Raw genomic sequence first — 25234 nt, 5'->3', positions numbered from 1 at the left:
GTCCCGCTCGTTCTTGATGGGCGCGATCTGCAGTAGCAGCCATAGCGGCGTCTCTGTTGGCCACAACGACGGGATACGACGGGCAACGAGAAATTGGCAAGCATGGGTTTTGATCAGTGACCGTTAAACGACGATGGGCAAGTGGCACACGGAGTCCGACTAGAGCTTGTTCGACTGGTCTTAACGGGAACTTTTAGTTTTATTTACCGTCGTCGGACCCATTGGAGATTTCCCGTACTCCGAGCCCCGTTACTTATTTTTTCCATAACCGAGAAGAACATTCTGATTACCGAGGGTACTGGATGATGATAGTGTCCGTGCTACTCTACAATGCCGTACCAAAATTCACCTGCAATGGCAATTTCTTACTTTCTCCATGTATGTAAAAACTCTTAAGGCCATTTCGCGTTATCGCATATACTTCTAGAAAGCTATATTTCATTACGAACAAAATAAATTGTATTTACGATTATGCGCATTCGCATAAGGTGCACTTTCGCACAATTCGCACAATTGATGGAATAATTGAGTGCAATAATGTATTTGAAGTAATTTGTCAGCAGTGTGTAACGATAAAATTGGAATAAAATTTACGAATAGTCTAATGATAGTTTATTATGAAATAAGGAAAAGCAATATTAACGTTTCATCGCGCATTTGTTCAATATAACTTTGAGTCACTTTTCACATTCATTCCCTTTAGCTTATACAGAGTACTCCGAATGTTCTAAATTATAACTCATACATAGTTACAGTATTAATAATAATATCAATAACAACAATAATAATAACAATAATAACAATAACAACAATAATAAAAGTATTTAAAAAAAAAAAAAAAACAATAACAATAATAACAACAATAATAATACTTAGAGTAGACTGAACGGTATCTCCTGATTTACAAGGATTTGATCAAAATTACAAAACATTCGATAAAACGATTTTATCAAGATTTCAATATTTTTATATTTATAAAAAAAAAATCTAGTGTTATTATATTTTTAATCAGAATTCCTTTAAGATTATTATTATTATTAGTTAATAAACTCGATAATATTGACCAATGAATTGTATATACATTTAAGTTATATTTAATTATATAAAAGTCTATTCTATTAAAGTATAATTGCGTAGTGAAAACATTTAAGAAAATGCGGAATGTTAAGGTATTGAAAATCCATTATGTATTATTATTCGCCGTTATTCCACTATGCTTGTTTTGTACTCTTCTTATACATAAATATTATATTAATACCGTGGAAAATGGCTTTTGTTGGAATTAAAATCTAGTAATTTTCCATACATGTTACAATCTGAGCATTATTAAAAGATTTTATTTATACAGACTACATATATTTTATTAATACAATAGAAATGTTAATTTTTTCTTTAGTTCTTTATTAGTTCTATTAAGTTTTTTTTTTCTTCATTAGTACTTCATTTATGTGTAAATTTTAATACTTTCTCTAATAATCAATAAAATAAGATATGTATACATGTATAACATATATACATGTAATAAACAATTTTTCTCAATATTTGAATAATATGAAATAAAACAAATTGCGTTAAGACCAGTTGACTATAATTTCATGGCAATACGGTATGCAATAAATAGAAAAATGTGGTAGATATAATTTAGCTAATGAATGTATAAGAAATTTTTTTAATTTGAATATTTACAACCGCGTTTAAAACTGAAATTATAGCTTATTGTTTAAACTAAGGCTCTCCGTGTGCAATAATGAATGATTAATCGAACAATAAATACAAATTAACATACTGTATTATTTAATGTATTTACATTAGATTTATAAAATATAATGTGCATATAATATATATATTTATATATATATATATATATATATATATATATCGATATATACATATGATTTTTAAAAAATTGAAGCAAAATGCAAGAAAAGAAAAGAACAAATACGTGCTTAATTAAAATCGAGCATAAATATATACATATTTATTTAATATTGTATACAAAGTTGTCAAAATACGACGATTAACTTATTTGTTTTCGCATTTTGATCTCATCTATTACTAACTATGGGGCAAATACAGTCGTAAATAATAAAAAGTTTATAATTTTTCAGGTTGTGGTAAGTTAAATGTCAAAGACATTTTTAATATTTATAAAAGCTTATTACTTTTAATGAATTGAAATTTTAAGTTATACATAAGTAAAATAATAAGTTGCGAGAAAGAACAAAATATTAGATATAAGAATAAATTATTAATTAACTTTTTGAAATTAAAAGTAATGTATTTATATATGCGAATATTCAATAGTATTGATAATTTTAACAGATTTTTAAAAATGTTTAACAATGTTCGAACGAAAGACAACTGTAGCATAACTATTTTATTCAAACACAATGAATCAATGGATATTAATCAATTAAATTATAATTATGCTACATAGATTTTATAATGTTACAAATTAAAAATCTGTGATCAAAGTAGAATATATTTTATATAGAAGATAGTAAATTGAGAGTAAATATTATCCTTACTTATTTTGTTCTTTTTGGAATAGGATGTTTTTAACTTACCACAGTCGTGATTAATATTACAAAGTTATCATAAAATTACAGACCCTATCGTAACTAATATATAATAATATATATACTCATAGTGTGAGAAAATGCTGAAAGGAGCAAATATCTAAAGATAGTAATAATAATAATAACAATTGAGAAGATCTAAGGAAATAAACTGCATCTATATATGAAGCTGGAAAATGTAATGGACGAAGAAAATAATGGTATATATAGTTTATAATTTATTTGAGAAAAAATTTTCAGGACTTTGATTTAATATTATGTCTTGATCTTTAATAGAAAATAAAAACTTACTTGATCTACATTATTTTATTGAATATTGCATTATAATTATTTTTCTCACGTAAGACAATTACTTTTTTCCTTTCTTTTTTCTATTTTTTAAATAAGAGGGAAATATAAAGCTCTTAATATGCATGCAATTTGTATAGGGATTAAATTTTTTATTTTCCATTGCAGGCAAATAGATTTTCTATTTTATCAAGGAAAATATACGTTAATTAATGAATGATAAAGAATGAGTTTCAGATTATATTTTATATCAATACGCGTAGTGGCTTGTTCAAAATATTGAATTTTGTGATTGAACCTGCATTGATAATCGCGATAATAATATTACTAAATTAATATACATCTTACTCGAATACAAATGCTAGAATGTAAATTTTCACATGAAAGCTTTTAACTTCATTTTCAATAGTATCACATTAAATATATTAAAAATTATTAGTATCAGAGATTAGAATCAATAATGAAATTATATGATAATACAATAAAGGAATCAATTTTTATTTTAGATATCTAGTATTATTTATAATTTATAATAAATTTTTTATATATTTATTATATAACATTCCATAAATATCTATTTTATGCATTTATTTTATTAGTATAATTCATCCGTATAAGAAACATTATTCATGAATTAAAAAATTTTGTGTTGAATTTATCATTATACGTTTAATTATTTTTTATTTCTTGTCGTTAATAATATTCAGTTTTATCACATTGCATTAGTATTTATTTAAAATTATTAAATTCAAAGTTAGTTAAAATTAGTTATTTTACTAATATTAAAATATTTACTTGGTATTCCAATTCAACGTAATTGTATATAAGAACAAATGTTTAGTTAAAAGTATTTTATACTTTGTCAAATTTATTGTCATTTGTCAATATTTACTTTTAATCCCATTTAATGAATCAGATTTTTTATTTTATTCTGTTCATCTTGTATTTTGTATATATATATATATATATATATATATATATATATATATATATGGTATTTTTATCGATCTATTACTATTGCAGAATGTGAAAGAAAATTATTTAATTAGTATTTTGTTTTATTATTCTATTTTTCATGCTATTACATATTAAAATTTACTAAATACGATATTACTGGACATATGATATTGCAAGTATTTACCTTGATTTATGTTATTTATGTTATTTATGTTATGTTTGTTTTAATAATTTTACTACTGACCAGATCCAATAGCAAAATTCTATATTTGTTCGACTTATTATTTTTACTGAATAAGAATAATTTAGAAAATTAGTAACAAATCCATTGTAAGTAATGTTTTATGTATGCATTTGCATGTTTTTTTTTTTTATAAAGTTTAGTTTAAAGTTTAAACGTGAAACGATTGGGTATCCTTCCGTTTGCTTTAGAACAAAAATTAAAGGCATTGGGAGCTACATGCCGAGTGACGATGATATTTTAATTTTTTTTATAATTACAATTACTCTTCATTTGTATGACTATTGCGTATTTGTGCAATAAATGCATAAAGTTGCTATTAATTGGTACAAGCGAAAAATGAGGAGTCAAAATGAATTAATAAATTTTCGATTAATATAAAAAAGATTAAATATAAAATAAGAATAAGCTAAATGGAAACGAATAGAAATAACAATTTTTATTATATAGTTTCATTTCGTTAAAATTTACTATTTAGACATTTAATATTACATTGATTGTAATGACAGGCGACATTTTATTAAAAATTAACCATTTAAATTTTTTAAAAATATTTAAAAATTATTGTAATACAAAGAGTGTATCAGATTACTTAAAAAAAATTTTTATTACTGTGTAATTGTCTATCTCTTTCACTTCGTAAGAATTTAACAAAAAAACTGGGCGTAGCCTAATTCAGCCCAGTCTGCAAATACATATAATTACTTTTACATTGTACTTCATGTATTTTAAAATATATTTGGTTTTAGAAGATTTTTTTAGTTTTAAGATAAATTGTACGTATTAAATATAATGTGAAGTTTATTTAGATTTAAAAAATATACAATGTTTCTATTAAATATTATGTTTTATTTAATTTAAACAGTAAGTAACATTTAAATGAGAAATTATTTATTCGATGAAGATAAATGATATGTTGAAGATTTTTTAATTTTTACATTGTTTATTGTTAAAGAAGAAGCAATTTTTACAGCAAAAATTTTAATGAAGCATTATATTAGTTTTAAAATTTATGCATTATTAGGATCATTTTGATTGAATGTATTAAGCTTTAAAGAACTGAAAAAAAAAAAACATTTTAAAAGTGAAAATTTTCATATCTTTATAAATGTCATATTGTCCCGAAAATAAAGTCAAAATTTATTTGAACGGCATAGTAAGATTAATCACATTGATTATATGTACTTCCATAATTCATCTTTATACTTTTAATATTTAATAAGTATTAAAAGCCTTTCCAGCAATTCATATTTCTTTCTTATTTAGATTGTTTCAACCCTTTTAATTAAAAACTTTGAAAAAAGTATTGTAGGTATAATCTTTTTATTTATATGTGAACAATTTGTTGATTTAACTTAAAGCCTCACGTCAGATATGTTTCAAATTGACATTGTTTACTTAAAATTCATTGTAATTGAATTAAAATATTTTATATGAAATAGCTTGTATATATATTACGGTAGAATTTGGAAAAAAAGCAGAGAATAAGAAATACAATTTTTAAAAATATGGTGATAGAATGTACGTGATATATAGGATCAAAATGGAATAGTTGCTCAGGAAGAATGGTCGATACGATTGTATCGATACTATACTTTGTCTTTGTATTTAATATTTATTATACTCCTCTTACTTCGCTTAGGGGCAAGTAGGGCTGCCACCAATGCATTAAGATGCATTAACATTTTGTTTTACATTGTTATTAATGTTTATGACATTTGTTACACTCTATACTTTGTTCGTCTTACCCACTGTTAAAATCGAAATCGATTATTATTTTACTCAGCTGAAGTAGCTACTTCGCTCGTCCAACTTCTCATTGACCATATTTACATTATTAATTTATAAACGTAGATTTCTTTAATGTCAATGTAAAAATTTTTGTACGATTTCAAGTAGGTAAATACGGTGGCAACCCTAAGTGCAGTGCGAGTTTGAGGTGACTTACAGACAGGATTTTCTCTCACGATTTTCACATTACCTCGTGGGGTACCTTTAAAGAAAATGATTTTTTTATTATTCTTCCTCTCTATTGAGTTTCTGGAAGAAAAAAGGTTATGCGTTTATTATATAATGTATTGATGAAACCGATATTGATGAAACATTCCCAATATTTACTCTTATCTATAATGCATAATTAACCTCAAAGAGTTGCTAAAGGGGAAATAATATACGCATAAGTTTTTCTCTTAAGACACTTCTGTCGATGTATTTCTAAAAACAATTGCAAAAATATGTACAAATGTGCATGGTTCACTGAACTATCACATTTTTTACACAAACAGATTCCCTGTATATTTTTGAACGATTTAATTTGCAAATTTGTATTTAATTTGTGATAAAAATGAAAAAACAAAAACCTTTTGCATTAATATATTTGACATTAATAAACGGGGGGGGGGGGGGGGGGGGAGGAGGAAGGAAACATGCATTGCATTGAAAACGAAAATTCACATGAAGATATATACGTAAATATCTATTCTATTATACATTTGTATACTTAATTGCACTGTTCTCGGATAGATTTTGGTGCATTTGACCGAACGCGATTCGATATCATTTGAACGTGTACCTAAGTAAATTATTCTTTAACAAAATATATTTCAATTGGCTGTGTAAGTTGTAATTCTGTGTGATTATATATTGGTAATTATCTTCGTTATTATTATGTTTGTAGAGAAGAGAGTGAAGCTTCCGAAATTACTAAAAGCAAATGAAAATAGAAGAAAATTATTTAGATTTCTTTGTTGTACTTATAAGGTTTCGAAGTTACCTTAAACTATTTTTCATTCTTATTGAAATATTCAATTAAGCGAGCACAGCATTCATAATTAATAATTTTTAATTGAAAAGAATTTATTGGTAAATGTAAATTTATATTAATTCAATTTCAGTATTATATATTGCATATTCGTATATTATCATATCTTTAAGAGTATAATTCTTTTATATCAAATGCTTTCAGCAAGATAATATCCGTAAATATTAGCACGTACAATATAAATATAGTATTCGTAAATTATCTGCATGAGAATTATTTATTTATTATTATTTATTTTTTTTTTTTTACTGAAAATAATATAGACAAATGTTTACATATAAGTTACATTTAAGTTACATTTAATAGACTATCATTCAATTTATTATTAAAAATTCAGTTTACCTTTAAATTATTTCAGTATAAATATATTGTAATATAAGGAATAAATATGTATGACGAGGACTGAATAATTATAAAATTAATAGTAATTATAAGTAAGATTCTATTCTTTAAGTACGGTCCCTTCGCTCTCTTCTTATGATAGATAAAATGAAAAAGGATCGGCAATTTATATTGTGTTTATTACACTTTCATTTTATTTCGCATCATGAACAAATACTCACTGTTCTTTTTGTAAAGCAAAATCTCGAATTGATCGCAAATTTGTCCCTCGAGGCATTCCTCGATCCTCGCAATGGTTTCTTTGTCTGTGAGCTCGCCGTACATGAAGCTGCAGCGACATGACTTTTGCATTACCTGTATACAAAAACTACTTTATTACATTTTCATTCTTATTTTACAATTACTTTTTAAGATTTAATAGTATTCTGTCACAGCCTCGAGCTGATAATAACTCACTTAATGAATATGCATTTTTATGCATTTAGAGTGTTAAACGTCCTATTGCTTATCAAATAAAAAAAACAAAGACTTTTAGAAATTATTGTAAAATTGCTATAGGTGTTTATTCGCTAAAAAAAAAAAAAAAAAAAAAAAAAAAGGATTTCATAATACACGTCTATTGAGAAATTTTGCAACAACAATATATTACGATTAGTTGGATCATAAAAATTATATGTAATTTCATGTAATCACGTAGGTAATAAGTGAGTATTTTTAATCATTCTGCGAATAGCTAAAGACAGTCATTTGTGAGATATCGTAAAAACTCGAGATTAATGTTTTAATGATCTTTTCACGATGAGATTAATAGCATAGAGACAATTAACTTAAAACTTCTCGTATAACTTTTCTACCAACTCCTGGATATATACAATCCAACCGGGTCTAAATAACTAAGGGTATTAGAGATGCAGCTGCGCGCGATCAAGCCAAAACCATGTAAATTAATTGTTTTCGCGGATATTGGCAATGGCTGGTGAGTTAATATACGAGTAAATCACTTGCAGCTTTTCTCAACTGAATTTTGGCAAACTCCTATGTGAAAAAGTAGCAATAAGAGATATGATTGCCGCAATAATAAGATTATTCACAATTCGCAATAGCCACCATATTTATAATGTATATGCTGATAAATATGAAAGTCGATATATTAAAAATCAACGATTTAATGACGAATATTATTTTCAGAGCTTAATGATTATAGAAATATAAAATTGTAAATAAATTTGAGTATTCATTTGCGATTCAAGTGTTTGCATCGGTAATCCGAATTTCTGTATTCCTCGCTTTTGCCTATCTTTAAAAATAATTACTGCTGTTCTCTGAAATATTCCTTGTTAATGTAAATGTAATCCTTGTTATCCTTGGTGAAATACTGTTTTATGTTAATTCATAAATTTGATATCCTAGAGAAGAGGCGTTCTTTTCATTCGATTTTCTTTTATTTAAAATATGATATCCAAATTTTAGTAAAGAGTATTTATATTTCATTTAATTTATTAATTGAGCATAAAATTTATATAAAATTTACATCGTATTGTGAATTAAAATTTTACGAAAAACAAAAATACGTACAGTGTTGGAAAATTGTTAATTCTTTTACGAGTCACATAAAATATACTTTTTGCAATATAGCACAGCAAAATAAAATAAAAAAATAAAATAATCGATTGCATTCTCTCAATACTTTGTGTTTCTTACTACTGTTTACTTACTTATATATTTTAATGATATTTGAGTTTATTTAGTGTTTTGAAATATAATACAGTAAATTTCACAACATTTTTCAATAAATAAAAGTCAATATTACATGCGCATGTTAAATATTTTTTCGTAAAGATCAATAGGTTTCTAACAGTTCTCATAATAGATCATATAAAAGTTAACTAATGAATGAATAAAAATAATGGGAAATTTAGTTCATAGATTATAATGTATTCAATGCTTTTTTTTATATCCTAAAAATATTGGCATGAAGCAATGATAGCTTTGTCCTTTGCATCTTAATCATTGAATTAACTAAGAACTTCAATAACAAAATTCGACCTAAATATCTAAAAGAAAAAAAATAAAAAGAACGTAGAGAAATATATCTAACCTCTGCGCGGTTGTATCCAGAGATTTTGCAGAAACTTTCGTTGCAATAGACTATTGGGAAATCGACGATCTGCGCATTTGCCAATAGAAAACTGCTGTCGGCTGAAACATACAAACGCAAATAACATAAGATTTATGCATTAGTTCATTGTGCAAGATTTCTTTCTCCCTTCTGCCTAAATTTCATAAATCACTGTAAGGAAAGTACTTTTGCAAACAATGGGCATTTCTTATATTTTCACAATATTTTACTTTTCGGATAAGAAAATCACTTTTTCTTTTACGATCGAGCATAAATAAATAGATAATTTATGTTTAAACATTAGCGATGAAAACTGATAAGAAACTGAAAGTTTATAATCAACATATAAATAATATATAATATTACTATATATTATATAAATATATATTGATATAAATATATATTAATAATATAAATATTTTTCCTTACTTAGCTCTATTATAGACTATTGTGTTAAATTTATATGTTATTTTCTATACCAAAAATAGTTTCAATTAATTTGCAGGAATGTTCATTGCCTATGAAGTTTTAGTTTTAAAAGAAATTATTTTGTTTTTCAAGTATGCCACATAGAAGTTCTATTCAAGAAATTTATAATGAAAAAATTTAACAAGTTTAGTAACAAATTACTGTTAAATAATTGATTTCTCTCTGTTACATTTAAATTAATTACTAGTCTATAGAGTTCTAGAAAGTTTGACATTATCGATAAGACAATTTTATTGACAGCTGCCGTGTTCTCCTCATTAACTAGTACGTAAATGTTAAAAAAATTTCTAGTAATTATTACTTCAGCATTGATACAGTAAATTTTATAAATATATTATATTATTTATGTGAAAGCAAGTCTCTATCTATAATTATATAAAATATTTTTTGGAAATTATATACAAAACATATCAGTCAAATATTGAAACAATAGCTATTCTCAATGAAAAGTATTTCAAAATTTACTCATTATCATGCATTTATTCATTATACAAAAAATAAGCAAAATTATGTATCTGTAGTAAATTTATATATAATAATTTACACGATAGATTACTTTTAAAAAGTATCCGAAATTCAACATACTTTAGCTTAAAAATTAAAAATCTATCATATAACTTAATCTTGTATTATTGTAAATTAAGAAATTTATAATAATTTAGCGCAATTATATGTCAGAATGAGTATTACTATTGTTTTAGTTGCAGAGTATTTGGAAAAGTGCAATTGTCAATTCATGACGGCAAAGCCGCATATTTTATTTAACAGATAAAATGATAATTAATATATAATTAATTAAAATATATATTCCAAGAAATTAAAAAACCCATAGTAGTAAAACAAATAAATGCAATAAAAAAATTTGAATCATTCTGATTAAATAAAAAAAATTATTTAACCTATCATTCTCATTATAATACATAAATTTTAATTCATTATGTTCAAGCTAATTTTAATTCCCATACGTCACTATGGCATTTTCCCAAAAAGATATATTATTTTAATAGTATCTATCATATATTATATTCAGATTTTAATAGAAAGAAACAATAAAGCGTTATAAAGTTTAAGAAGTATTTTTAATAATTATTTTAGAAAATGTTTTTAAAAAAAATTTATTATAATTATATTAAATATATTTAAATAATAGTAGGATTCCCTAATAATTGAACTATCTTGCAGTTGAAACTTTAAAATTTTGAGAAGAATGAAAATATATGGTTATTAATATTCAAAATTATTTAAATTTCAATCATTTTTATTTAGATTAATTTTTATCATTAATCGACTATGGACATCTCTAAACGTAAAAGTGAATAAAAAAAAATTTTGAAATAATAGAAACAACTAAAGCCTATGACAATCAACAGATTATCTCAACTGATCCTTTATAACCACACGATATAATTATTATGATTATATAATGATTATAAAGTAAGATTGTTAATTCAAAATTTTCATCATGAATTGGTTGCTTTATGAATGTCTAAAAAATAACTTACTATTCATTAATAATTATTCTATTTCTTAGACTGTTATTTTCACACTTCGGTAAATTATAGGTTTTATAAGTGAAATTTGTAAGTGAAAAGGTATTTTAATAAATAAATGGCTAATAATTGTGTTATGCTGATAAATTTATATATTTTTAATTATTGTAATGAATGACGATATTATAAAGAAACGTATGGTATTTACATTACCATTTAATTTATGAAAATTTATCGATAAAAGCCGTTAGCTATCCTTTTATTTATATAGTCAATTAAGTAAAAATATTCTTTATACTTTTTTCGATAAGCTAATTTATGATTTATTGATTAACATTTATTGCTCTTATACGTGTGTATACGAATTGAATCTTAAATTAAATTATTATTCAAGATATCACAAATTATAGCTGTAATGCAAAGTAAAAATATAAAAAAAAAATATATAATAAATGTATATAGTTAATCTTCTAACATAAGACAATAGAAGAATCGATAATAACGATAAAATAAATTAATAATTTTATAAAATAGTGCAACGTTTGAATTTTGTCCCATTGTTAAACTATCGAGTTTAAATTTACACTCAAATTCACGATATTGACCAACGACAAAAAATTACGTTATACAATCGAATTCCACAATAATTATAATTTTTATCACATAAATTCTTGTATTTAAATTTATAAAAATTATGCGATTAATTAAATTGTGACTGTATTTTTTCTAGTCCTATATATCGATTATTGTTACAAGATTTTAATAAAAATTAAACATATATAATAATATTTGCCCATCGTTCTGCAATATTATAGATTTTTTTTTATTTTCCATGCTATCATAATTCAGGAAATTATTTTTCAAAATAATCATTGAACATGATAGATAATGTTTGGATTTCGTTTTATTAATAATTAATTATATGTTATTAACGACAAAGGAAATTTCTTCTACATTTCTCTGTATTTTTCATATAACAAACTGTTTCTCCATTTTCATAAAGCCTCAAAAATTACTTAATTTTACTTTCATTAATTAAAATATAAATTAAACACATAGCACATAGAAAAAATAAAAAGATTTTTATTATTCCGGAAGCCGATATGATACAACATAATCATCGAAAATCTGAAAATGAGAGAAGACGAACATTGAATGTTTTAAGCTTGAAAGAATAAGCAAAGCAACCAAAAGCGAAATACAAAGATTAATGAGTTTAACAAGTCGAACATAGTTGTTAAACTTTTTCTTAGTATCCTTTAATTGTTTTCAAAATATTCAAAAAATTTTTTGCTTTTTAAGATAAATGGGCAAGATTGAAAAAAATATATTATAGGAATTATCTACTTTATTATATTAATAGATAATTAATAAAAATCATTGTTGTAAATGTGCTTCACACATTTTTATAAGTAATATAATACAGATAACCTTCTAAATAACCTAACTATCCTATGAAACAACTAAATGGAAAATTGTTCACGTAACTATCTATAAATACAAAATCAATTGTTAATAAATAAGAATATTTTTTTTATGTGAATAAATGGTAATAACAAAATGTTAAAATTGTATTTTATCCTACAATATTATGTTTTTCGTTTGTAAATATAAATCATTTTATGCAAAGAATCATTAATTAAAATAGATTTGGATAGTATTAATTGAATTAAAAGAAATCGAATAAATAAAATAAATTAATAATACGAATTAGGTGATATTTAAAAACAATAAAAGTATTTATATCTAAATTTAATAAATAAATTTCGCTATGTTAAATATAAATAATATAAATGGGACGAAGGATAATTTCGATGGAGGAGCTTTATTAAAGATGGCCGCTTAATAGTATTCAAATATGGCATCTATATTATTATGGAAAAGATGGAAGTATAAATGACAATCGGGATGAGAATATTCAATAAATATATGCACGTTCTATTCTGAAAATATTGGTAAGAACGTGGTAGGCCAACCTTGGCTTACAAGCTACAAGGAATATCGAAAGACTCGCAATTCAATCTAATCTAATCAGTAGTTACTTCCAACGAATTTTCTAATCTCTTCCTTCTTTCATGGATATTTTTAATTCTGAATTATTACTCCGTTAAAGACTAGAATATGAAAAATTTCTTGAATTGCATTTTTATTTGTGCTTATATACGAACATGTACTGTAAATCTTTAAATTTATATTGTACGTGAGATAAAAATATAGTTTATAATATATAGTCAATGCGATACAATTTGATACAACTTTGAAATTTGGTAGATTTTGTTCCAAAGATTTGCCAACTTGATAACTTGATACGTATTAATAATGCAAAAATTATTAGCACACAGAATTAGCACTGAAGCAAAGAGAATGAAAAGAGAATGTTTTGAGCTGCGAAAGAAAGTATTTCATTTCAATACAATATGTTGCCATTACTTGATTTTCTTTTACACCGAAGTTTAACTGTGTTTAGCACGATGATAAATTGACAGATAATGCCCGGTTGTATTCTTTAGGCTATCATCAGTTTGCACATAAAGCTAAAAAGGAAAATGATAAAAATAAGTCGTAATCAATCAAGTTTCTACATTTTATAAATATTTCGATTCACGACAATATTTTATATATTTTCGCTCGACTTCGTGTCATATTGCTCAGAAATTTCATAATATACTGGGACTAGCGATGCTTGTTTTCTCGTTGTACTCCAAACTTAATCAATATTTCGATGGAAATACTTGCGAAATAGAGCGAATCTAAGACATGTCCATTTCAATTATTGATTGCAGCTGAAAACAATTGCATACGTATGCTACTGTACAAATTCAACTTTCTATCCTCCAAATAAAGACATTCGATAAAATTTTATTTCAACGTACATATGAATATTATTTTATGCCTTGAGTGCCTATCAACCATCTACTTTAAAATACTTGAAATTTCTATGAAAAATAAATTACATAGCCGCTGTTTTTTTCTTCTCACTATTTTATTAGTCTTCCACTGTCCTATTTTACCTTTTATTTTTGTTTTTTTATTTATAGACTTGATATAAACAGTGGCTGTATTTTTATATTATTCTTTCATTATATGTTTTATAAAAGAAAAATACATTTGGATGAAATGAATCTTCTTTATTATTTTGAAGTTATTTTAATTTATATGTTTATTTATTGTTTTACTTGGTCAATATTGTATTTGAATTTCGAATGAAAAAAAAAAAAAAAAAAAAAAAATTGTAAATAGCTACTATAATTTTCAAATTCTGTTAATTTAAAGAGAAAATCTTATATCCCTACGTGCTGGTAAATATCCAGAAATTTAATTAGCCTTGTAAATTAAAGAATGTTTAGAATTAATTGAAATTAAGATATTTACGAACTACTGAATTAAGCATTCTTATGAAAATATTATACATTGGCACTGCAAAATTCAATGAATATTTCATGTAAATTTTAATTTATAGAAATTTCGTGTGAAACAAAGGAAAAGTACATTATATGCTGACTTACATAAAATTCCTTTTCATGTTGTAACAAATTCAACCGTAACTTGTTTGGACAGTAAGAGTACTTTGAAAAATCAATGTTCTTAATGAAAAATGTTGTTGAAAATTGTATGGGACTCAAAAATAACGTAAAACCAAAATAAAAATAGAAAAGATTGATGATAGAATGAGCGGAAGACGAGCAAAAAATAAAGACAAAATAGAAGGCAGGAGAAATAAAAAATTGCTTGATATCTCTTCGATATGCTACAGCAATGGTGCTTTTAAGTATTATCTCTCGTTTACTGTTTCAAAATAAAATAATACAATTATCTAACGGATATGGCCCACATTTCCTCATTTTTCTTTTCACATGCTATTCTAGAATTCATAATAACTCTTATGACGTCATTAAACGTTAGATAAACATTAAGAATTAACATTAAGTTTGCGTTTTCACGTCCCGGTAGGCTTAATTAAATTTTCGTAAAATATATAAAATAGTGACAATATGTACCAATGACAATAGTGACAATAGTGACCACAGTACCCTTAAATTATTCTGCTCGCCTGATTTATATTTTATCTTCCAACTGATAAAGGACATTTTCATGCAAATGTCAGTCAATTAATTAATTTACAAATCAATCGAATACAAAAATATTCCAAACCATGAATGTTTCAAGGAAACAATGATTTTTTTCGATTCTCAATTTATGTAATTTGTTTTCATCTATTGATATCTCTGTTGTTTGCTTCAAGGATATATTTATAAATCTTTAAAGTATAAATAAATTTAAGTCACACTTGAAACATATAATTTGTTTTGAATAATTTTACAATTATTTCAATTCGTAAAAATATAATTTAATTCAATAAAAATTAATTGCAAATCGTTTATGCATACTTACTTTCAATAAATATGCAAATTGTCATATTACTGTCCTTTTCTTAGGTCTTACTAAGATTTAATTTAAATAATTTGATTGTTGAAAGGTCTATATAAAAACTATTAAATATAATGAAATAAAAAATAAATCTGGTCTACATTTTATTTTGTAACGTTGAAATTTGAAAATTGTAAGATATTCAGTTACATTCAGGTTTATTTTTTATATATTTAATTTAATCCCTAACAATATTCATCGCCCTAGTGACTTTCGCATTTTCTAGACAGTAATTACTGGTAAATTCCAAATTTAACAGAATACCTCCATTGCAGTAGATATCTACGGTCCATTAATCAATTACAATTTATATGAATTCTCCCAAAAAAAAAAAAAAAAAAAAAAATTGGAATAAGACTTTTTAATATCAAGACACTAATTTATTATAGTTATATATTATAAATATTGAATTTTTATTCTGTTTTAAAATATTACAGAATTTTGAGATAGATTTTATAAAATTTCATTTTATACTCTACTTTATATTATATATTCTATTGTATGAAAATCATTTTCTAGATTTATAATAATAACTAGATATAATAATAATCTAGATTTATAATAATCTAAGATGTTAATGCCAGACGCAATTTAGATGAGTAACATTCAAAGTTAAACATTCGTTATATTTGAATAATAGTGTGAATTAAATTAAATAAATTTAGTTTTTTATCTTTAATAGTAACGTAACAAGGAAAACAGTGTAAATTATTCTATAATTATTTTCATGTCAATAATATTAAAAAATGCATTCTGTTACGTAATAGACTTCAGATTCATAATAAAATGTTGTGATTACATCAAGAAAGCAAAGCTGACAAATCTTCAAACTAATAATAAAAATGAAATATATAAAAGCATAAATTTTAATTTTAATCCTTTTTTTGATATTGCTTTTAAAATTATTTAACCAATAAAAATAAGATATATACTAGACATTTTATACAATGACTACGAAAAATATGAAATGGAAAATAAATAATAAATTTTCATTGTATCTTTTGCGATTTAATTACGATATATATCTTGTTCAAATCATTTATAGAAATATTTATTAATAATATAAATTGTTCCATACCACATAACTGTAAATAGTTTATTAATATTTTAGCATATGTCATAAATTATTCATTATATTAAGTAAAATTAATAGTTTTAACTTGATGGATGTATTTATAATAAGTGCATAAATAAATAGATATGTGTGTGTGTGTGTGTGTGTGTGTGTGTGTGTGTGTGTTATGCATGTGTATAATTATATGTATACTTATATTATAATTAAATCTAAATTACAATGTTTAAAGTTGGTATAACTTAAAAAGTTCAACAAAAGACAATGAAAAAATTAAGTAGATATTATGTAGACAAAATATTCAATATACACTAGGTAAATTATTTTTATCATTCCCTTATTTATTATTCATTTAAATATTATCTCGAAAGAGTGAAACTAGTTTATTTATACATAATTAAGAATTATAGTTAAAAGTTTTCTAACCCGAATAACTACAAATTAATATTTCATAATGTCATAATTAATATTCCTCTGTTGGTTATTATTTATATTTATTTCTTGAAAATAAACAGCAAAATATTAGATTATTTATACAGATTATCGTGTTATAATTTGTCAATGAAAAAAATATATATAATAACAATACATAAATATGTTTTAAAACACTTGTCTTATTTATTTTTAATATTATTAATATTTATCATAATTTTAATATAAATATAGACTATCAAGTAACAGAACAAGTTTTGTCCTAAAATGAATTTATGATAATTTATGCCAATTTTTTATTGTCATCTACCAGTGTTAGTTTTTTTACGTAAGTTTTAATTGATTTTTGGTATTTATATATCTTATAAATTATAAAAACTGACTTATATTTAATACAATCAAAGGAGCCTGTATATCGTTATGAAAAACATTTAATGATGTGAATTCATCTATATTTCAAATAATAAATCAGCTTCAGATGTTCGTTTTCAAAGGTATAATATGTCATATAATCGTCGTTAACTAACGGAAAATCCAATCATCATTGCCTCATCAAACTGACAAAATTATGTACCCTGTATGACCATTATTATAGTAGATATATGGAATTTTTAATTTTGTTTCCATCAATATTCATTATAAATGTAATTGGATCTGCATTCATTAATTACAATATATATATATATATATATATATATATATATATATATATATATATTGCATTTAATAGAAAATATATTTGGTCTACAATAATATCAATATAAATATAAATAAATGGTTATAATAATAGTTTATTTAATTTTTACGTGGTGCATAGCGCGTATTTAATGTTTTCTTGTTAAGTCAGTTTCAACTATTGATATTTGTGCTAATTAAAACTTTGTAACGAAGCGGACAATTTTCAAATGCGTTACTTATGTTAGTTATTTCTTAATAAACTAATAAAGATTCTCTATAACTATTGTTTTTATAATATCTTCTTTGCTCAGTTCAAATTAATATTGCTTTTACTTATTTCGAAGAACTTTCCTTTCTACGATTTCGTATTTAGTTCTTCGTTATTTCTATCACCGATTCAGAAAATTCGTTAATATTTTAGAATATGTTTAAAATATTGGTTTTTACATATATAAAAAATACTGCAATATTTTCATATCGAAATTATAGAAATTATAGAAATTATAGAAATTATTAATAATTATATCAAAGATTTTATAGCAAAGAATATTCACTTGCATTAATATTATTGTATAAGTACGTGAAAATTTATTATTTATATGAATTTGTTTTTATAAATTATATACAATAAACATTTATATTTTTATGTGTGTCATTTCATACATTATAACACATAATTCTTAACATAATACTTAATTCTTTTTAATATCTCGAATTTTAAATATGTGCTTCGAACTCATTAAAAAATTATATTTAGTATAGGAGAAGTTACTAAATTCTGAGTTTATATAAAATTTTTACATTTACATAAAGTTTTAAAGCCAAATAAGTCTTTTAGTTACGTAATACTCATATGTATGGGTTATACAATATTCTTATCGTAATGATAATATAAATATGAATCGCAGTTATTTACTGCAAATTATTGACTGCCTCTGTTCATTAATGCATTATATTATTAAAAATAAAAAATAAAAAAAAAAAAAATAAAAAAAAAAATAACGGTATTTTAATAAGAATTATAGTTATGTAAAATAAAAAACATATAATTGAATAAAATATCGTGAAGACAATTACTAAGTTATTACAATTACTTTCGATAGAAATATAATAAAAATTATAGATCAAATACAGATATGCAGTAAATTAAATAACGCATTCTTTCAAGTATTAAGCGACATTGAGAGTCATTAAGTGGCATTGAATAAAACCGACAATGATATAGTGATGCACGCAAAGCCACGACAAACGCAATGCACGACAGAGCATCACTCACATGTCATAAAAAGAGATTTTCATAGTTCTCGGACACGTGATGAATAAAACAATACAAATAATAGAAAACGAAAAAGAAAAGGAAGAAAAAATTACATAATGGAAGGAGATCGAGGATGGGGTGAATGTCGCAAAGCGTTATTTGAACGTTTTTTCTCCATACCTTCATTACCTATGTACACAAAGTGGTTAACTGATTGGTATCGCGATACGGTGATTACTTGCACGAGGATTTGAGTTGTAGAGGGGGTAAACATCGCTTGGGAGGTAAACAAGTGCACTTTATCTTGGGGCTTTCAAACGGCATTAAAGCTCGCGTGAAACTATGTATATGTGTATTGAAGGTTGTAATATAAGAGTAAGCTGAATTAATATTGAAATTAGTTTTATTAGTCTGCTAATTGTCCTTCAATGATTTTAATAGAGCTGATAAGAATTTTAGCCTTTATATTCCATTAATTAATTATTTAATAGATGTCAATGGATTGCAACATTTTTTAATAAAAGTTCGATTGCATCGACGTATCTTTGTAAGGCTAAAGTTATCGCATAATAATGAAAGTTTTATAATTTATTGTTCAATTATTGAGCATAAACTTTTCACCTCTAAGAGTAATGGAATATCGATAGTTATTAAATATAAATTAAAATGTCTGCTCGGATGAATTAATTTCAAAATTATTATTATATAATTGTATAATGTTATATTTTTTTTCTGAGTATTTCTTTGAATGTTACAATCTATAATGATTATTAAAGATAAGAATGTTAAAATGAATAATTAATTATTCAAGACGAGTGTTATTTCATTAGATTGAAGTATCATTAAGGTTTTTTAAGACTTTCATCCACTTACAAGTGAATCTTTTTATATTTTTGCCCCTTGGATGTCCCTTGGAATATTTACATTGAAATTTTATAAAGCTTAAATTCTAGTAGATGGTAATCAAATTTTCTTTGTTAATATTCACATATAATTTTCAGAGGATTCGAATCTCGTGATTTTGAATACGAGAAGCAAAATGTCACGAGCGATAAAGTTAAAACAATTATAATTATCCTTCTTTTTCTTCTTTTAAATTTCGAATTTTTTTCTCCTCTCATTCAAAATTTGATAAATATAATAACCTAAATGAAGATGTGACTTCATTGGTGATAATGAAGACAATAAGAAAATAATTATTTACAAAATCGTGTAGAAGATTTTAATGATTACTCCACACCTACTTATGAAATATTATTTTACAGAAATATTATTTTGCAGAAGAATTTTTTATATTTTTTTATTTTATCTGGTTTTGCAATTGCATAAAATTATATTGTTTGGAATTGGAGAATTTATTCGAAAGCTTCGAAATTAACGACAACCAACCATCCGTGGAAGCAGTCAAACCTTATTTAAATATAAATTCATCAATGAGAAGATGAGTCTGTGCTGTTGTATTTATTCGTTGCCAGTTGCTCAGGCCCATCAGCCAGATGACATGATGGTGCAATCGTCGAAAATACAGTTCATACCATTGGCCGATTCATAGTATTTTATACCTCGAGCAGTAGACATCATTCTTGGGGGCAGATACGTATGGGCAGATCATCAAGATGGGTAATCATCAATTAGACGCACGTCATCACTTGTTCTCCATCTATGCCAATGGCAAAACTGTCTATCTTTGGATGGCTTGTGCTGGGACCGGTGACCTCTAAGGGAAATTCAATGGTTACAGTATTTCATGTGTAATAGTACGATAACGAAAATACGCAACAACAATTACTGACGAAATTTTGGGCTCAAGAGGAAGTACATTCAAGCGACGCTAACAATTACACACCAGAGGAACAGCAATGAGAGAAACATTTCAAGAATACTCACTCACGTAATTCAATCGGGAGGTATATAGTTTGACTTTCGCTAATTACACCCGTTAACTGTCTTGAAAACACTTGCAATACTGCGCGTCGCTTCCTACAAAGCCTATTAAAAAAAAATTCTCAAGGAAAAGGGGATATGAACGACAATATCAACAGTTCATGTTGGAATATGAGGATCCTGATCACATGATAAAGGCTCCACAAGCCTCCAGTCATCAAGCTTAATACTATCTGCCACATCACGTTCTTAAACCATCTGTGCTCAAACCAGACAACACTGCGACCAAATTAAGAGTGGCATATAAATAAGATTTAATTGCTCCAGTAAGTCAACGTCAGGTCTCTCGCTCAACGACATTATGCACACTGGATCCAACCTGAACCCTGACATATCAGGCGTCTTAATTTGGATCCCAAGATAAACAACGATATCTGTTTGCCACCGACATTTAAAAAAAGATACAGACAAATAAAGGTTCACAAAGATGACTGGAATCTTCAGAGAATTCTGTGGACAGACGAACAAGAGGCAGAAGTGCATTATCACTCAACAACAGTCACCCCATTTCTGTCAGTCAAAACATTATTGCTCCAATTAGTAGAGGATGAGGGAAGTAGATACACTTGTGCTCTGCCTTCCATCGCTCATGAAAGATATCTTAATGACATTTTTAAAAGTACAGACACAATTATGAGTCCTCTGCATGGCGGGCGGTTTCCCGCTAGCAAAGTCACCACCTCAATCAATGCGGATCAGAATCCAACCACCTCAATTTCATTGGACGATGGCTCTACCAAAATTCTTTGTTTAAGATTGTCTCCTCAACAAGATACGTTCACGTTCACGACAATACAGATGCCGAAGCAAGATATTAACTTCATTAAGCGGCTCATCTTGTCTGAAGTTGCAAAATTATTTGACCCATTAGGTTTTGCCTCACCTGTCGGAGATCAAGGCAAAAATCTTCATGCAGGAGCTATGGCTATCCAAACTACACTGGGATAAAACATTGCACTCCCTGTTTGTCCCTGTTGGCTTAATATCACAGGCACATCACACCTACAGCTACATGGTTTTTCCGATGCATCTCAATTATCAATATCAGCAGTCATATACATAGCAATACACGAATCGAATAGCACTATGACTACATTGGTATGTTCCAAGACTAGAGTGACACCTCTCAAGAGATGTGGTGGACTGGATCACCATGGATTAAAACGCCTGAAAAGTGGTTTGCCGTCAGTCAACGCCGAATGACAGCCAATGTCAATAAGAGGCACGACCTTGTACAACGTTAGTAGCCACAGTTACCAAGACACGATATCGATAGGACATAATCCACCGATATTCGACACTAAAAGGGTTGCTGCGAACGACTGCCCTCTGCCACATCTTCTTTGAAACGTTTAAGAATAACCAACAAATATCACCCACCTTCCGGATAACCACAGACACCTACGAAAGGGCAAGAATCTACTGGATAAAGGCGATCCAAACGGCGTTTCGTACGAACTAATGGTCCTACTATCCAAGGCTCAATTACCAAAAACGTATGGTTTTAATCAACTGACCGCATATGTCGACAATCAAGGAATAATTAAAGTTGGCGGAAGACTCAACAGAGCCTCAATCACAGGCCTCACCCGGCCATTATCCTTCGACATTCGCGTCTCATACCTCTTATCATTGATCATGCACACCAACAAACTCTCCACGGAGGCACACAAATCACGTTGGCGTACATTCGGCAACATTCGGCGTTGTGTGTGCGCGGCAAAGGAGAATACGCGCAAATCAATTAATGCGCCGATTATCTGTTCTAGAATGACGCCATCACGACCGTTCACTCACACTGGAATTGACTATACCGTCCCCATAATAATGAAAACCCAAAAGGGGCGACGTGCAAACTAAGTCACATGCATTCCCATACTCACCTTATGAGTATGGTCGACTGTGCTAGTCGTTTCTGCTAGTCACTGCTAACTACCACTACCACATTCTCATACTCAATTTATTACGAGCATGGTCGACTCTTCTTACTAACCTTTCCAACGTTAGCATAGACCTCAACAAGCTATATTCCCTGAAGGGGGGGGGGGATATACAAAATCCATTGCTGATCGCCATAACATCACCAACGACATCGTCACCATCACCAAGGAGCAACCACATCATCCTAATAGAATATAATTCACTAACTAAGGCGAGCGACAAATAACTGAACTATTGAACATTTGGCAGTTCGAGCCAGAATAAAAAAAGAAACTTTTCGAACATACATTATTTATCGATACTATGAATTTTATTCTTAAAGTATTGGATAATCAGCACAAAAGTTTAAATTTTAGAATTATTTGATTCTGAGAAACAAAAAAGTTATACAGCTTATATAATATTATATGACACATTACGTTGTCGATATTGGAAAATGTAATTTAAATCATATCGTATGATGTCATTCGGTGAATTTAACGGTCACAAAGAAGCCGTTAAAAATATTCATATCGTTTACAATTGTCTTACCTCGATCTCAAAATCGTATTTCAACTACAATGCTCCTATCAGGCGGAAAAGACAGCCGAGAATGATAACAGAGCACAATATGCAAACTAATAAAAACAAAAACAACAAACAAAAAAACAAAAAAAAAAACAATGTAATTGAAAGCCGTTCGGTGATCCGTCGATAATCGGTAATAACAGCTCAAGCGGCAAAGGGTAAAACTCGGAGCTACGAGACTAGGAGAGACGTCATGAGGGAAAAGGAGCTAGGGAGCTCAGCTTTTATATTCTAGACTTGGATATATCCCGCGGGTGCCCGTCCCATCATTTCTCTCTCTCTCTCTCTCTCTCTCTCTCTCTCTCTCTCTCTATCTATCTATCTATCTATCTATCTATCTGTCTCACTCTATTCCTTTAACAAACACGTATCTCTCATCTGCCCCGTTTCTCGTTACAAGCAGGCACTTTTGATTGAGTATTCTCGTGAAAGCTTTCCTCTTTACTTGTTGAAACTCGTTGAATGTCACGAGCCAATGTATGTCTAGAGGAGATTGGCGCTGTCTTCCACCTTCTCACTCAAGAAGATAGAGCGTGAAGATGACCGCGAAGAAGAGGAGAAGGCAATAAAAACATGCAAATCGAGGAATCGTGTTGCAGACAGACTTCTTCTTCCGAAGCATTTCATTGCTAAAGATAAGCCAGAAGATGGCTCTTCTTTTCTGGGTGGATGGGCTAAAGAGCCGTTAAGTATCTTGACATCAATGTACACTAAACATCGGCTACGGGTATTGATAAGATAATTATACTTGCCTATTTATAAATCAGTATAACCATGACAATTATAAGTTCAGTGTCTTCAATTCTTTCCTACATGAATGCTAATATTCTATTTAACGAATTTGAATATTCAAAAGTTGTAAAATTATTATCACCATTCGTTGCTCTAAATGCAATTATTTCAATCAATATCAAAATTAAATATAAATTATTATTTAATAACTGTTAATGATGATATTTGAAGATAAGCTCCTTATGATCGTTCTCGATGCGAAAATGTATTTTTCAACTTTGATAGTGCCAAAAAAAAAAAAAAAAAAAAAAAAAAAATTCAATAGAAATATAGTATTTCATTCTTTGTTCTATATTTACTGATAAATATTGTTATTAGTTAATAGCGAATGCCGTGCTTGATGATAAAGTTTAACGGCAAATTCTACCTAGAGAAATTAATTCTTGAAATTAATGATTTTAAACAAATTTTGGAAATATTTAATTGGTAATTTTTTTAATTATTATTTTATAATTACAAAAATTACAATTATCATTTATATCGATAAAATTGCAATAGTTTTGAACTTTTTACTTTTAATCATCTTGTCTTTTAGTCAATATTTTTAAAGGTCAAGCAAGATGAAACGCATATAAATGATATACTTAAATGTAGTTATTAAATTATAAATTAAAAAAAAAAAAATTTAAAGCAGTTCAGCTATCTAATATTATATCAAAGTATAAGTAATTTAATTATATAAAGTTCAATGATAAAAGTTACAATTGCTTGAATTTATTACTCATAAATTATCTTAAAATTATCTGACTACCTGAAACTTTAATCTTAACGAAGAGAAACAAAATATCTTTAATTC

At 26.5% G+C, this 25234-nt stretch overlaps 1 protein-coding gene across 1 annotated transcript in view; it reads right to left on the bottom strand.

Annotated features, from left to right (window-relative positions):
• eag (potassium voltage-gated channel protein ether a go-go) overlaps nucleotides 1-25234 on the bottom strand; it is a 133190-nt gene that overhangs the window by 35687 nt on the left and 72269 nt on the right. Inside the window, 3 exon segments of the mRNA XM_011506777.1 lie at nucleotides 1-53; nucleotides 7450-7582; nucleotides 9327-9427. Of these exon segments, the coding sequence (XP_011505079.1) occupies nucleotides 1-53; nucleotides 7450-7582; nucleotides 9327-9427 (287 nt within the window).

This window comes from Ceratosolen solmsi, unplaced genomic scaffold, assembly GCF_000503995.2.
Source record: "Ceratosolen solmsi marchali unplaced genomic scaffold, CerSol_1.0 scaffold6, whole genome shotgun sequence".
NCBI classification, from domain to species: domain Eukaryota; kingdom Metazoa; phylum Arthropoda; class Insecta; order Hymenoptera; family Agaonidae; genus Ceratosolen; species Ceratosolen solmsi.
Note: the sequence above shows the minus strand (reverse complement) of the source record. Positions and strands in the feature narration are given on the sequence as shown.